The sequence below is a fragment of the Nomascus leucogenys genome, chromosome 17 (genome assembly GCF_006542625.1).
Source record: "Nomascus leucogenys isolate Asia chromosome 17, Asia_NLE_v1, whole genome shotgun sequence".
NCBI classification, from domain to species: Eukaryota; Metazoa; Chordata; class Mammalia; order Primates; family Hylobatidae; genus Nomascus; species Nomascus leucogenys.
The window spans coordinates 81,558,360-81,572,700 of record NC_044397.1 but is presented as its reverse complement, the minus strand read 5'-3'; the positions used below and the strand labels follow the sequence as shown (position 1 = coordinate 81,572,700).

At 38.9% G+C, this 14,341-nt stretch overlaps 1 protein-coding gene across 1 annotated transcript in view; it reads left to right on the top strand.

The window, feature by feature from the left end:
- The window catches only part of CCDC126 (coiled-coil domain containing 126), a 30,762-nt gene extending 18,445 nt beyond the window's left edge, over positions 1-12,317 (top strand). Inside the window, exon 2 of the mRNA XM_030796722.1 lies at positions 10,511-12,317. Coding sequence (XP_030652582.1) covers positions 10,511-10,695 — 185 coding nt within the window. The 3' untranslated portion in view covers positions 10,696-12,317. The remainder of the gene's footprint in view (positions 1-10,510) is intronic.
- The last annotated feature ends 2,024 nt before the right edge of the window (positions 12,318-14,341 follow it).

The following is a 14,341-nucleotide window of genomic DNA, read 5'->3' as shown; positions in this document are numbered from 1 at the left end:
GTTAGAAGTGAAAAATACAATTAAATTAACAAGTTCAGCAAATGGACTCAACAACAGAATGGAGGGGACAGAGGAAAGAATCGGTAAACTGGAAGATAGAACAATGTAATTACCCAATCCAAATAACAGGGAGAAAAACAGACAAAAATAAATAAAAAGAATAGAGCTTCCAGAACCTATGGGACCATAACTAAAAATCTAACATTTGTGTCATCAGAATTTCAGGAGAAGAGAATGAGAGCAGAGCTGGAAAAGCAATTGAAAAAATGCTGTAAAATTTCCATATTTGGCAAAAGACAGAGTCCTCAGATTTAAGAAGCTGAGCAAACCCCAAGCAGGATAAACCCGTGCTAAGAACTTCATGCCAAGATAACATAATAATTAAAATTTGGAAAAGATAAAAAAAAAAGGAAAGTGACCAGCCTTACCTATGAAAGACAAGTTTTAAAATTTGTACATAAAAAGTTTACATATTGACATATGTAGAATGCTCTATTTATCCAATTTACATATACATATACGACATTCCAACAATGGTGGAATACACATTTTTCAAGAGTCCATGGAGGCAGGGCATGGTGGCTCTCGCCTGTAATCCCAGCACTTTGGGAGGCCGGGCAGGCAGATCATTTGAGGTCAGGAGTTCAAGACCAGCCTGGCCAAAAAGGTGAAACCCCATGTCTCCTAAAAATACAAAAATTAGCTCGTTGTGGTTGCACATGCCTGTAATTCCAGCTACTCAGGAGGCTGAGGTATGAGAATTGCTTGAACGGGGAGGCAGAGGTTGCAGTGAGCTGAGATTGTGCCACTGCATTCTAGCCTGGGTGACAAAGTGAGACTGTTTCAATCAGTTAATCGTCCATGAAGGCTGGGTGTGGTGGCTCACACCTGTAACCCCAGCACTTTGGGAGGCCAAGGTGGGCAGATTGCTTGAGAACGGAAGCTCTTAACTAGGGAGACTGAGGTGGGAGGATCCCTTGAGCCCAGGAGGTTGAGGCTGCAATGAGCCATGAGCATGCTGCTGCACTCTAGCCTAGGTGACAGAGCAAGACCCTATCTCAAAAAAAAAAAAAAAAAAAAAAAAGTCCATAGAATATTTACCAAAGTAGACCTTGTTCTGGGCCATAAAAGAAGCCTTACAAACTTAAAAGAATTGAAATCATTCTGAGTATATTCTCTTACCACAGTGTAGAAATCAATAATGGAAAGATGATAGGAAAATCTCTAATAGTTGGAAACTGGACAACATACTTCTAAATATGAATCAAAGAGGAAATCTCAAGGGAAATGAATACAAATGAAAATGCAACGTAAAAAATTGTGGGACACAGCTAAAGCAGTGCTGAGAGGGAAATTTAGATTTATGCACTAAGTGCATAAATCAGAAAAGAGGAAAAGTCTCAAATCCATAATCTAAGCTATTAGAGAACCTAGAAAAAGAAAAGCAAACTAAATCCAAAGCAAGCAGAAAAAAGGAAAGGGTGAAGATAAAAGCAGAAATCAATGAAATTGAAAACAGAAAAACAGTAGAGAAAATCAATGAAACAAAGAGCTTGTCCTTTAATAGGGTCAAAAAAAAGGGACAAACTTATCATAAGACTGAAAAAGAAAAAAGACATAAATTACCAACATCAGGAATGAAAAAATGAATATCATGGCAGACCCTGCAGATATCAAAAGGATAATAAAGGAACACTGAACAGCTCTAAGACACATACATTTGATAACTTGGATGAAATGGATCAGTTTCTCAAAAAACAAATTGCCGCAATCCACCCAGTATGAAATAGATAATTTGAATAGCTCTATAACTGTTAAGGAAATTTGGTCAGGTGCGGTGGCTCATGCCTGTAATCCCAGCACTTTGGGAGGCTGAGGTGGATCACGAGGTCAGGAGTTCAAGACCAGCCTTACCAACATGCTGAAACCCTGTCTCTACTAAAAACAAAAAAATTAGCTGGGCATGGTGGCGTGCACCTGTAAGCCCAGCTACTCAGGAGGCTGAGGCAGGAGAATTGCTTGAACCCTAGAGGCAGAGGTTGCAGTGAGCAGAGATGGAGCCACTGCACTCCAGCCTGGGTGACAGGGGGAGACCTCGTCTCAAAAAAAAAAAAAAAAAAGAAATTTAATTTATAATTTAAAAGTCCCCCCCGCAAAAAAAATCTGTAGGCCCAGATGGTTTTGCTGGAGAATTCTCTCTGCAGTTTAAAGAAGAATTAGCATACTTTAATGCAATCTTTTCCAGCAAATAGAAGGAGAAGGAGCAATTCCTAGTTCATTTTATAAAGCTAGTTTTATCCTTACACCCAACTAGGCAGCAAATACAGTATAAAAAATAAAAACTGCAGATCAAAATTCCCCCGAATATAGATGTGAGCATTCTTAAGAAAATATTAGCAAACAATTCAGCAGCATATAAAAAAAAATTAAACACCAAGTGGTTTTTTTTTTTTTTTTTTTTTTTTTTGAGATGGAGTTTCACTCTGTTTCCCAGGCTAGACTGCAGTGGTGTGATCTCAGCTCACTGAAACCTCTGCCTCCCAGGTTCAAGCGATTCTCCCACCTCAGCCTTCCAAGTAGCTTGGATTACAGGTGCCTGCCACCATGCCTGGCTAATTTTTGTATTTTTAGTAAAGACAGGGTTTCACCATGTTGGCCAGGCTGGTCTTGGAACTCCCGACCTCAAGTGATCCGCCTGCCTTGGCCTTCCAAAGTGCTGGGATTACCGGTATGAGCCACCACGCCTGGCCACAAAGTGGCATTTATTCCAAAGATGCAAAGCTGTTCAGTATTTGAAGATCAATCATTGGAATACCATATACCAAATAAACAGATTAATGGGAGGGAAGTGGGTTTTACTGTAAAAGGGCAACATAGGGATCCTAGTGGTGATAGAAATATTCTGCATCTTAACTCTTATCAATGTCAGCATTCTTGTTGTGATATTGTATACAGTTTTGCAAGATGTTACCATTGTAGGGAAACTGGGCAAAGGGTGTTGGAATTTTTGTATTTATTATTTCTTACAACTCTTTGTAAATCTACAGTCATCTCAAAACAAAAAGTTAATTTAACAATTAAGGAAAAAACCCAAAGCCAAACCTGTAAAATGCGTGGTCCTTGTATTCCAGATATGTTAAAGGAAAGTCAATCTCAGAATTCCTATTAGATATGATTTTGATGTAGCTATTTAAAACGTAGTCTATTTATGGTGATTTGTATCATTTAGGCAAAGCCATTATCTAGCATTTCTTAGGAAAAATTAGGCTTATTTTAGGAACTGAGGTATTTGTATTTAATGTTTGATGAGAACTTATCTTAGTTCACTCATGTGATCTAAACTGCCTTGCAATCTTTTTTTTTTTTGAGACAGAGTTTCGCTCTTGTTGCCCAGGCCGGAGTGCAATGGCGTGATCTCGGCTCACCACAACCTCCACCTCCTGGGTTCAAGCGATTTTCCTGACTCAGCCTCCTGAGTAGCTGGGATTACAGGCATGGGTCACCACACTCAGCTAATTTTGTATTTTTAGTGGGGAAGGGTTTTCTCCATGTTGGTCGGGCTGATCTCGAACTCCCAACCTCAGGTGATCCACCTGCCTCGGCCTCCCAAAGTGCTGGGATTACAGGCTTGAGCCACTGTGCCTGGCCCTGCCTTGCAATCTTAAGAAGAGAAGTAATAAAGTAATTGTTGAGTGACATAATTCGTTAAGCACCCAGTGGGAGAAGGTAGCTATATTAAAAATACAAAAGATTAAACAATGAATGTACACTTAATCATAGAATTGATGAGGTCTTTGGAAGCACTTTTACCTAACAGTGTTCTCTTTGCTATGATATTTAGTTTGTATTTCTTTGGAAGCATTCTTTCTTTACTGCTAGTAGCTTCATAGTAAAACTTTACACTGGGTAACTCACTTTGATAACCAAGAAGCGACTTCTGGCTGGGTGTGGTGACTCATGCCTGTAATCCTAGCACTTTGGGAAGCCAAGGAGGGTGGATCACTTGAGATCAGGAGTTCGATACCAGCCTGGCAACATGGCGAAACCTTGTCTCTACAGAAAATTAGCTGAGTGTGGTGGTGGGCACCTGTAATCCCAGCTACTTGGTAGGCTGAGGTGGGAGAGGACCTCCTGAGCCCAGAGGTCGAGGCTGCAATGAGCCGAGATTGCACCACAGCACTCCAGCCTGGGCAGAGACAGAGTGAGACCCTGTATCCAAAAAAAAGAAAGAAAAAAGAAAAGAAGTGATTTCTAAATTTTCTTGCTTGCACCATTAAGCTGATATTTAGTGGTGGTAAAGTATTGATTTGAATTTGAAAAATATTAAGGAAAAGTGTTTGACTTGTACAATGTATATTAAACACTTCTGTGTCATTTTACGTTTTACAACAGTTTTATTCCTTCTATGTGTACATACAGGTTTATCTATTTAGACCTGCCTCTCTACAAAATAGATTTGAGGCAGCTGACATTAAGAGTACAAACCAGGAAACAATGTTTAGGTATAAAAAGATAAAATACGGCCAGGCCTGATGGCTCACGCCTGTAATCCCAGCACTTTGGGAGGCTGAGGTGGATGGATTGCTTGAGCCCAGGAGTTCGAGAGTAGTCCAGGCAACATGGTGAAACCCTATGCCTACAAAAATTAGCCCAGCATGGTGGTGTGTGCCTGTAGTCCCAGCTATTTGGCAGGGGTTGGGGAGGGGGCTCTGAGGTGGGAGGAAATCACTTGAATCCAGGAGGTTGAGGCTCCAGTGAGGCGTGATTGTGCTATTGCACTCCAGCCTGGGCGATAGAGCAAGTGGAGCAAGACCGTGTCTCAAAAAACAAACAAACAAAAAAACAAAACATAAGAGACATGTGACATAAGTAGGGGGTCTGCAAGAGCGTGTGTGCTTATATGTTTGTGCCAGTCCTGTGGCTGGTTGCCCTCAGATTTATTCCTTACCCTTTCTCTGTTCTATTTCTCAAGGGAGAGTGAGCAATTCCAGTAGGTGGCATTTTCCAAGTTCCCAAATCAGCTGGCTTCTGCCTGGGTTCAGCCAGTGGGAGGTATGGGAGGAATTTGGAAAGTGGGAGGAAGGGAAGGTATTTTTTTCCCTTCCCTCTCTGCTTCAGGTGGGGTCTCTAGCGGTACCTATGATTGTTTTGTAGTGTTACCTTCTGCCAGACAGCCTGCCTTGGTTCTGTTTTTCCACGAGGTGACCTTGGACTTGGCCTCTGGTAAATCACTGCGTTTTCCCTCTGTTCCATAGTTAAAGGGATGGTAGTGGCTTCCTGCTGTGCCTTATAATCACTGATTATGTTTAGCATAGTTAGAATCTTTTTATACCCAATATCTTTAGCGCGCTTAATAGCATCATATACCCTTCTTTTGATTTTTGTGTGCTATGAAATAATCAGGCTAGGTCTATGTTTTTATGTGATTTTTTTCCGCTTCTTAAACTGTTTGATCTTCTCCCAGAATAAGGAAGTTAAAGTAGAAACAGAGCAACCTTAAAGTGGTTTATTTTCTAAATTGGATCCTTCATTTCTGTCTCAGTGATGATGCCACCTACCAAACATGTGAATTAGACCTTCAGCAAATGTTCATTTCAAAGATTTGTCAAGTGTCTACTGTGTGATGAAGCACCAAGCTGGGTGAGCTGAGAGTAAAAGGATAGATAGGATAGGATCTCTATTTCCAAGTTGCTTTTAGGGATTCAAGGTCTAAGATAGGGAGGGGTTCTTACTGCTAGCACCTTCAGTGACAGAGCTTTATGGGGGAAAGTGTTATGGATGCACATATAATATTAATACAAGCATAGAATTCCCTTAAAGATGTCGTCTCATGGCATGTAAACATAAAATTGTATTGTGAATATAGAGAAAGGAAGATATTTGGTGTATTTGAAAGAACTTCAAGAAATAAGAGTTTTGTTCTGATAGTCAACGAAGTGATTTTATATCATGGAGGAAGGTAGATATAATCTTAGTCTCTTTTTTTGTAATATTAAACAGTTGATTTTTAAAAGCTCTATATTTAATAATAATTTAGAACATTGTAAAGTTATCATATAGTTGTTTCTCATTTATCCTAACTTTTTCTTTAACTGCCAATTTCTAACCCTGACTGAAATAAGTGATTAGACTGCACCTTTATAATTCTCACACCTCAGTTTAATGTCAAACCTCCTAGGCTTTTAGCTTCATTTTGTTAATGTGTTAAGACTGTCCCCTGCCCATTTTAGGTTGCTACTTCTTTTAATATTATAAAGGAGGTGATTGCCATGGAAAAGGAGATCCAGTATTTATGATTTAGTCTTACTGCTGAAGGGTTTTAAAAAATATGATTATCTACTGTTTACCAAATACTGTTGCAACTCTTGATTGAAAGGTATTAATAAATAACTGTCCCCTCTCCCAATGTTTTATTTTGAAAATTTTCAACTCTACAGAAAAAATTTAAAAATTGTGTGGTAAACGTCGTATATCTTTCATCTAAACTCACAATTGGCTAACGTTTTTTTTATGTCTGCTTTTTCTTTTTTTTTGAGATGGAGTCTCGCTCTGTCGCCCAGGCTGGAGTGCAGTGGCACGATCTCAGCTCACTGCAACCTCCACCTCCCAGGTTCAAGCAGTTCTTCTGCTTCAGCCTCCCGAGTAGCTGGGACTACAGAAATGTGCCACCACGCCTGGGCTAATTTTTTTGTATTTTTAGTAGAGACAGGGTTTCACCATGTTGGCCATGGTGGCCAGGCTGATCTCGAATGCCTGACCTCAAGTGATCCACCCCACCTCGGCCGCCCAAAGTGCTGGGATTACAGGCATGAGCCACGGCGCCCAGTCCTCTTTATATATACAAATATCTATGTTTATTTCTTTTTGGTACGATCTGAAAGAAGTAAATGTCATGATATTTCATTCCTGGGTACTTCTTGCTGAAGGATTTTGGTAAATGTTTTTCTTGTATATTCCCTTTAAACTAGAATGTTGAGGTGTTCGTGATGAATGATGCCAGAGATGCACTGCTTGGAAAATCTCATTTTACCATAAGACTTGCTCCAAATAGTTTCCCCTTCACTTTATATTACATTTCTATTATTTCGATAAGTATTTTTTGATCACCCTCTATCACAACCACTACAGTAGTACTACTCCTTTCTGATACCTTTTATTCCCACTTCTAAACAATTGTAAAATATCGATAATAACATTTGCCATTAAAATAAGTTTTTTTTTTTTGAGACAGAGTCTTACCCTGTCGCCCAGGCTGGAGTGCAGTGGCGCGATCTCGGCTCACTGCAAGCTCCGCCTCCTGGGTTCATGCCATTCTCCTGCCTCAGCCTCCCAAGTAGCTGGGACTGCAGGTGCCCGCCACCACACCCGGCTAATTTTTTGCATTTTTAGTAGAGACAGAGTTTCACCATGTTAGCCAGGATGGTCTCGATCTCCTGACCTCGTGATCTGCCTGCCTCAGCCTCCCAAAGTGCTGGGATTACAGCATTAAAATAATTTTTAAGGCTGGCTGCGGTGGCTCACGCCTGTAATCCCAGCACTCTGGGAGGCCAAGGTGGGCGGATCACCTGAAGTCAGGAGTTCGAGACCAGAGACCAGCCTGGTCAACATGGTGAAACCCCGTCTCTACTAAAAATACAAAAAGTAGCTGGGTGTGGTGGTGCACGCCTGTAATCCCAGCTACTCGGGAGGCTGAGGCAGGAGAATCGCTTGAACCTGGGAGGTGGAGGTTGCAGTGATCCGAAATTGCTCCAGTGCACTCCAGCCTGGGTGATAGAGTGAGACTCTGTCTCAAAAAAATAAAATAAAATAAAATTTGGGGGCCAGGCACAGTGGCTCACATCCCAGCACTTTGGGAGGCCAAGGCGGGTGGATCACCTGAGGTCGGGAGTTCAAGACCAGCCTGACCAACATGGAGAAAGCCCACGTCTACTGAAAATACAAAATTAGCCAGGCATGGTGGCGCATGCCTGTAATCCCAGCTACTCGGGAGGCTGAGGCAGGAGAATCACTTGTACCTGGGAGGTGGAGGTTGCAATGAGCCACGATCGCACCATTTGCAATCCAGCCTGGGCAACAAGAGTGAAACTCTGTCTCAAAAAAAAAAATTTTTTTTAAATTTGCAGTTCATCAGTATTCATTATATTCACAGTGTTGTGCAGCCATCACTAGTGTATCTTTCCAAAACTTGTACCACTCCAAACAAGAAATCTATAAAATTTGAGCAGTAAATCTTTATTCCTTCCTTCCCCTGATCCTTGATAATCTGTAGTCTACTTTCTGTCTGTATAGATATGCCTATTCTACATATTCTATATAAGTGGAATTGTACAATATTTTATTTGATTGATGTCTGGCTTATTTCACTTAGCATAAAGTTTTCAAGGTTCATCTGTGTTGTAGCATGTATCAGAATGTCATTCCTTTTTCTGGCTGAATAATATTCCATTGTATTTACATATATACCACATTTTGTTTATCTGTTGATGGACACTTGAGTTGTTTCTATCTTTTGACTGTTGTGAATAAACCTGAAATGAACATTGGTGTAAGTATCCCTCTGAGCTCTGAATCCTTTTTTTTTTTTTGGTATGTACCTAGGAGTGGAATTCCTGGGTCATATGGCAATTTTATGTTTAAGTTTTTGAGGAGCTGACAAACTCTTTTCCACAGCAGCTGCACCATTTTATATTCCTGCCACTAATGTATGAGGGTTTCAGTTTCTCTGCATCCTTGCCAACACTTATTTTCCATGTCTTTGATGATAGCTGTCCTAGTAAGTGTGAAAGGGTATCTCGTTGAGTTTTGGTTTGTATTTCCGTAGTGGCCAGTGATATTGAACATCTTTTCATGTACTTACTGGCCATTTGCATATCTTCTTTAGAGAGTATCTATTCAAGTCCTTTGCCCATTTTAAAAATTGATTTATCTTTTTATTCATGAATTGTAAGAGATCTTTTTATATTCTGGATAGTAGATCTTTATCACACATATGGTTTGCAAATGTTTTCTCCCATTCTGTAGGTTGTCTTTTCATTTTCTTGATTAATGTCCTTTTACGCACAAAAGTTTTAAATGTCGATGAAGTCCAGTTTATCTATTTTCTCTTTTGTTGCTTGTGCTTTTCTGATAGAACCATCAGCGCGTTTATCAGTTGCTAGATAATTTATCTCCTGGTGATCCCGGATTAGGGCTTGGGCTAATTTTTTGGTCCAGGATCAACAAAAATAACAGTATTCGTTGTCACTAACTGAGTACCTAATATATGCTAGATGATTCTGGGAAACCTGAGAAAGAGAATTCTAAGGCAGAAGAAAAGCCTCATAATTTTATTCTTGTCAAGTAAAGTTTACTAAAACTCCATAATATTACAAAGAGGTTAGAAGATATAGTCTTCCCCACCATTTTTCTGCAGGAAATTTAAGTCAGAACTACTGCTAGTGTCCTACTGCACTGAACAGGTCACTGGCATTTGCGCTGGACCCTAGGCTCCCCCACAACTCCGCCCCTGTGGAGGTTCTCGATTTCTGTATTTCATGGACTCTCTTACTTAGCTAGCTTTTTAGTTTACCGGCTTAGTCTGTGTTTTTTTGTTTTTCTGTGTTTTTTGTTTTTTTTTTGAGACGGAGTCTCGCTCTGTCGCCCAGGCTGGAGTGCAGTGGCGCGATCTCCACTCACTGCAAGCTCTGCCTCCCGGGTTCAAGGGATTCTCCTGCCTCAGCCTCCCAAGTGGCTGGGACCACAGGCGCATGCCACCACGCCCAGCTAATTTTTTATATTTTTAGTAGAGACAGGGTTTCACCGTGTTAGCCAGGATGGTCTCAATCTCCTGACCTCGTGATCCGCCTGCCTCGGCCTCCCAAAATGTTGGGATTACAGGTCTGTGGTAGTTTTTACAAAATGCTTAAGAAACTCAAGGTAAATGAGTTACTCACAGCGGGACTAACATTTTGAACCAGACTTTAAAATCCATTGTATTGCACTAGAAAAGTGAGTTTCCCCCACATTTACAACTCTGAAATTCCTTTTGGAAACTTTGTAAAGGATGCTGTTGATTTAAAAATTAGAGCCAGGAGCAGTGGCTCACACCTGTAATCCTAGCACTTTGGGAGGCCGAGCAGTGCGGATCACCTGAGGTCAGGAGTTCAAGAGCAGCCCGGCCAACATGGTAAAATCCTGTCTCCACTAAAAATACAAAAATTAGCTGGGCGTGGTGGTGGGCGCCTGTAATCCCAGCTACGCAGGAGGCTGAGGCAGGAGAATCGCTGGAACACAGCCGAGATCATGCCACTGCACTCCAGCCTGGGTGACAGAGGGAAACTCCATCTCAAAAAAAAAAAAAAAAAAAAAAAAAAAAAAAAAAAATTAGGCTTTTCCTATTTGTAGTATGAGTGCATTCTCTCTAGTACATTTTCCCTCAGATGACCCAGTAGTTGTTCACCTTTTTCCTTCAAACTGTAAAAACACAAAAGAGCTCTATTAATGTTTATTTTATTCTGATTTATTCCCCTAGCGGATCTGAAAAGAACAATTGCTGTCCTTCTGGATGACATTTTGCAACGATTGGTGAAGCTGGAGAACAAAGTTGACTATATTGTTGTGAATGGCTCAGCAACCAACACCACCAATGGTACTAGTGGGAATTTGGTGCCAGTAACCACAAATAAAAGAACGAATGTCTCAGGCAGTATCAGATAGCAGTTGAAAATCACCTTGTGCTGCTCCATCCACTGTGGATTATATCCTATGGCAGAAAAGCTTTATAATCGCTGGCTTAGGACAGAGCAATACTTTACAATGAAAGCTCTACACATTTTCAAGGAGTATGCTGGATTCATGGAACTCTAATTCTGTACATAAAAATTTTAAAGTTATTTGTTTGCTTTCAGGCAAGTCTGTTCAATGCTGTACTATGTCCTTAACGGGAATTCAGTAATTTGGTTGATGTGGTAAGCAGGTAGGTGAGTTTCGTATAAATCTTTTGTGTTTGAGATCAAGCTGAAATGAAAACACTGAGAAACATGGATTCATTTCTATAACATATTTATTTAAGTATATAACATGTTTTTTGGACAAGTGAAGAATGTTTAATCATTCTGTCATTTGTTCTCAATAGATGTAACTGTTAGACTAAGGCTATTTGAAAAAATGTGCTTATTTCTAGTACTATATTTTGTTATTCCAATTATGAGCAGAGAAAGGAAATATAATGTTGAAAATAATGTTTTGAAATCATGACCCAAAGAATGTATTGATTTGCACTATCCTTCAGAATAACTGAAGGTTAATTATTGTATATTTTTAAAAATTACACTTATAAGAGTATAATCTTGAAATGGGTAGCAGCCACTGTCCATTACCTATCGTAAACATTGGGGCAATTTAATAACAGCATTAAAATGGTTGTAAACTAATCTCATACTTAAATTTTTCTCATATTCTGAAGAATAAAAGATATTTTTATGATGAGAGTAATAATAACTAAAGTATTCATGATTTTTCACATACATGAATGTTCATTTAAAAGTTTAACCCTTTGAGTGTCTTTGCTATCAGGAAAGTACATTATTTCCATATTTGGGTTAATTTTGCTTTTATTATATTGGTCCAAGAGGAAGGGACTTGGGAGACTGGAACTCTTGACTTAACCAGATGTATATAGTAAAGGTACTTTTGTGCTGCATTAAATTGCTTGGAAAATGTTAACATTATATTATATAAGAGTATCCTTTATGAAATTTTGAATTTGTATAACAGATACATTAGATACTCATTTTATATAATGGCCACTTAAAATGATTAAGAACATTTAAAATATAAACTATGAAGATTGACTATCTTTTCAGGAAAAAGGCTGTATATAGCACAGGGAACCCTAATCTTGGGTAATTCTAGTATAAAACAAATTATACTTTTATTTAAATTTCTCTTGTAGCAAATCTAATTGCCACATGGTGCCCTATATTTCATAGTATTTATTCTCTATGATAACTGCTTAAGTGCAGCTAGCTTCTAGATTTAGACTATATAGAATTTAGTTTAGATATTGTATTGTTCATCATTACAATATGCTACCACATGTAGTAGCAATAATTATAATATTTTATTAAAATAAATATGTGAAATATTGTTTCATGAAAGACAGATTTCCAAATCTCTGTTCTCTTCTCTGTACTCTCTGCCTTTATGTGAAGAAATTAATTATATACCATTGCCAGGTAGAAGTTCGGAATAATTGTTTAGTCTCTTCTATTAGATGTGGACATTTTTGTTTTTGTTTTTTTTTTCAGGGATGAAATAAAATATATTATTTCTACCTACAAAGTATTACAGGCTTTTTTCTTTAATGTTGGTTGTGCATTTAATAAATGATAAATGGTTAAAAGGAATCTTAATAAAATTTTGGTTTTGTTTCAATTCCAGATAACTTTTTCAAAAGAGAAAAATTGAAGGTTACCCAATAGTGCCTCTCATTTGATACCTAGGGTAGGAGAGTCTGAGTGCAGAGATAGATTGGAGAACTAAGGCTTGACTTGTTAAAAATCAACAGTAAACTGATAATCTGAAATGGGTAGCAGCCACATTTAAAAATCAACAGTAGACTGTTGATTTTTAAGAAGTCAAGTCTTAGTATTTATATCTTCAGTTAATCTTAATTTGGACATTAGCATGGAGGGCATCACTAAAGGTACTAAAAACTTGCACACTTGTATCAGGGTGTCTTTGGGTTTACTTTAAGCAAATATATGAATTAAAAAGTAATTTAAACATTATTTCAGGTAGTTAATGATAACTTAGGTCTCAGTTTTCAAGAAACACGATTTTGACCCTGGAGTTACATAGACTGTAGAGACTCAAGTCTGCTTTTTAATGACCATATTACTTTTTTGAATTTATAGAAATTTGTCTCATCTCATTTAGTTATGCCTTGGAAACCTAAAGTGTTAGCAACTTACATAGGAACCTCACTCACAGTTTTGGTTTAAATGTAAACAATGTTCTGGTTTTTTTGTTTTTTTTTTTATTATACTTTAGGTTTTAGGGTACATGTGCACAATGTGCAGGTTTGTTACATATGTATCCATGTGCCGTGTTGTTTTGCTGCACCCATTAACTCGTCATTAGCATTAGGTATATCTCCTAATGCTGTCCCTCCCCCCTTCCCCCACTCCACAACAGTCCCCAGAGTGTGATGTTCCCCTTCCTGTGTCCAAGAGTTCTCATTGTTCAATTCCCACCTATGAGTGAGAACATGCGGTGTTTGGTTTTTTGTCCTTGCGATAGTTTACTGAGAATGATGTTTTCCAGTTTCATCCATGTCCCTACAAAGGACATGAACTCATCATTTTTTATGGCTGCATAGTATTCCATGGTGTATATGTGCCACATTTTCTTAATCCCGTCTATCGTTGTTGGACATTTGGGTTGGTTCCAAGTCTTTGCTATTGTGAATAGTGCCGCAATAAACATACGTGTGCATGTGTCTTTATAGCAGCATGATTTATAGTCCTTTGGGTATATACCCAGTAATGGGATGGCTGGGTCAAATGGTATTTCTAGTTCTAGATCCCTGAGGAATCGCCACACTGACTTCCACAATGGTTGAACTAGTTTACAGTCCCACCAACAGTGTAAAAGTGTTCCTATTTCTCCACATCCTCTCCAGCACCTGTTGTTTCCTGACTTTTTAATGATGGCCATTCTAACTGGTGTGAGATGGTATCTCATTGTGGTTTTGATTTGCATTTCTCTGATGGCCAGTGATGATGAGCATTTTTTCATGTGTTTTTTGGCTGCATAAATGTCTTCTTTTGAGAAGTGTCTGTTCATGTCCTTTGCCCACTTTTTGATGGGGTTGTTTGTTTTTTTCTTGTAAATTTGTTTGAGTTCATTGTAGATTCTGGATATTAGCCCTTTGTCAGATGAGTAGATTGCAAAAATTTTCTCCCATTCTGTAGGTTGCCTGTTCACTCTGATGGTAGTTTCTTTTGCTGTGCAGAAGCTCTTTAGTTTAATTAGATCCCATTTGTCAATTTTGGCTTTTGTTGCCATTGCAAACAATGTTCTGTTTTTAACCAAACACTTTGAGCTGAGTAGCTATTAATATAGTTACCATTTTTTCCCCTTTCTCTTATAGAAGTATCTACCTGAAAAGGGAGCGTGATGTAATGAAACAGACCAAAAAAAATATAGTTAATTGAAACCATTTTTCTCCCATAATTGAAAGCGCTGAAATGATTCTTAAGAACTTTTTGTTTAGGGGACTGGTATTGCTCATGTAGTCTCAGCTACTCAGGGGCTGAGGCAGGAGGACTGCTTGAGCCTGGGAAGTGGAGGCTGCAGT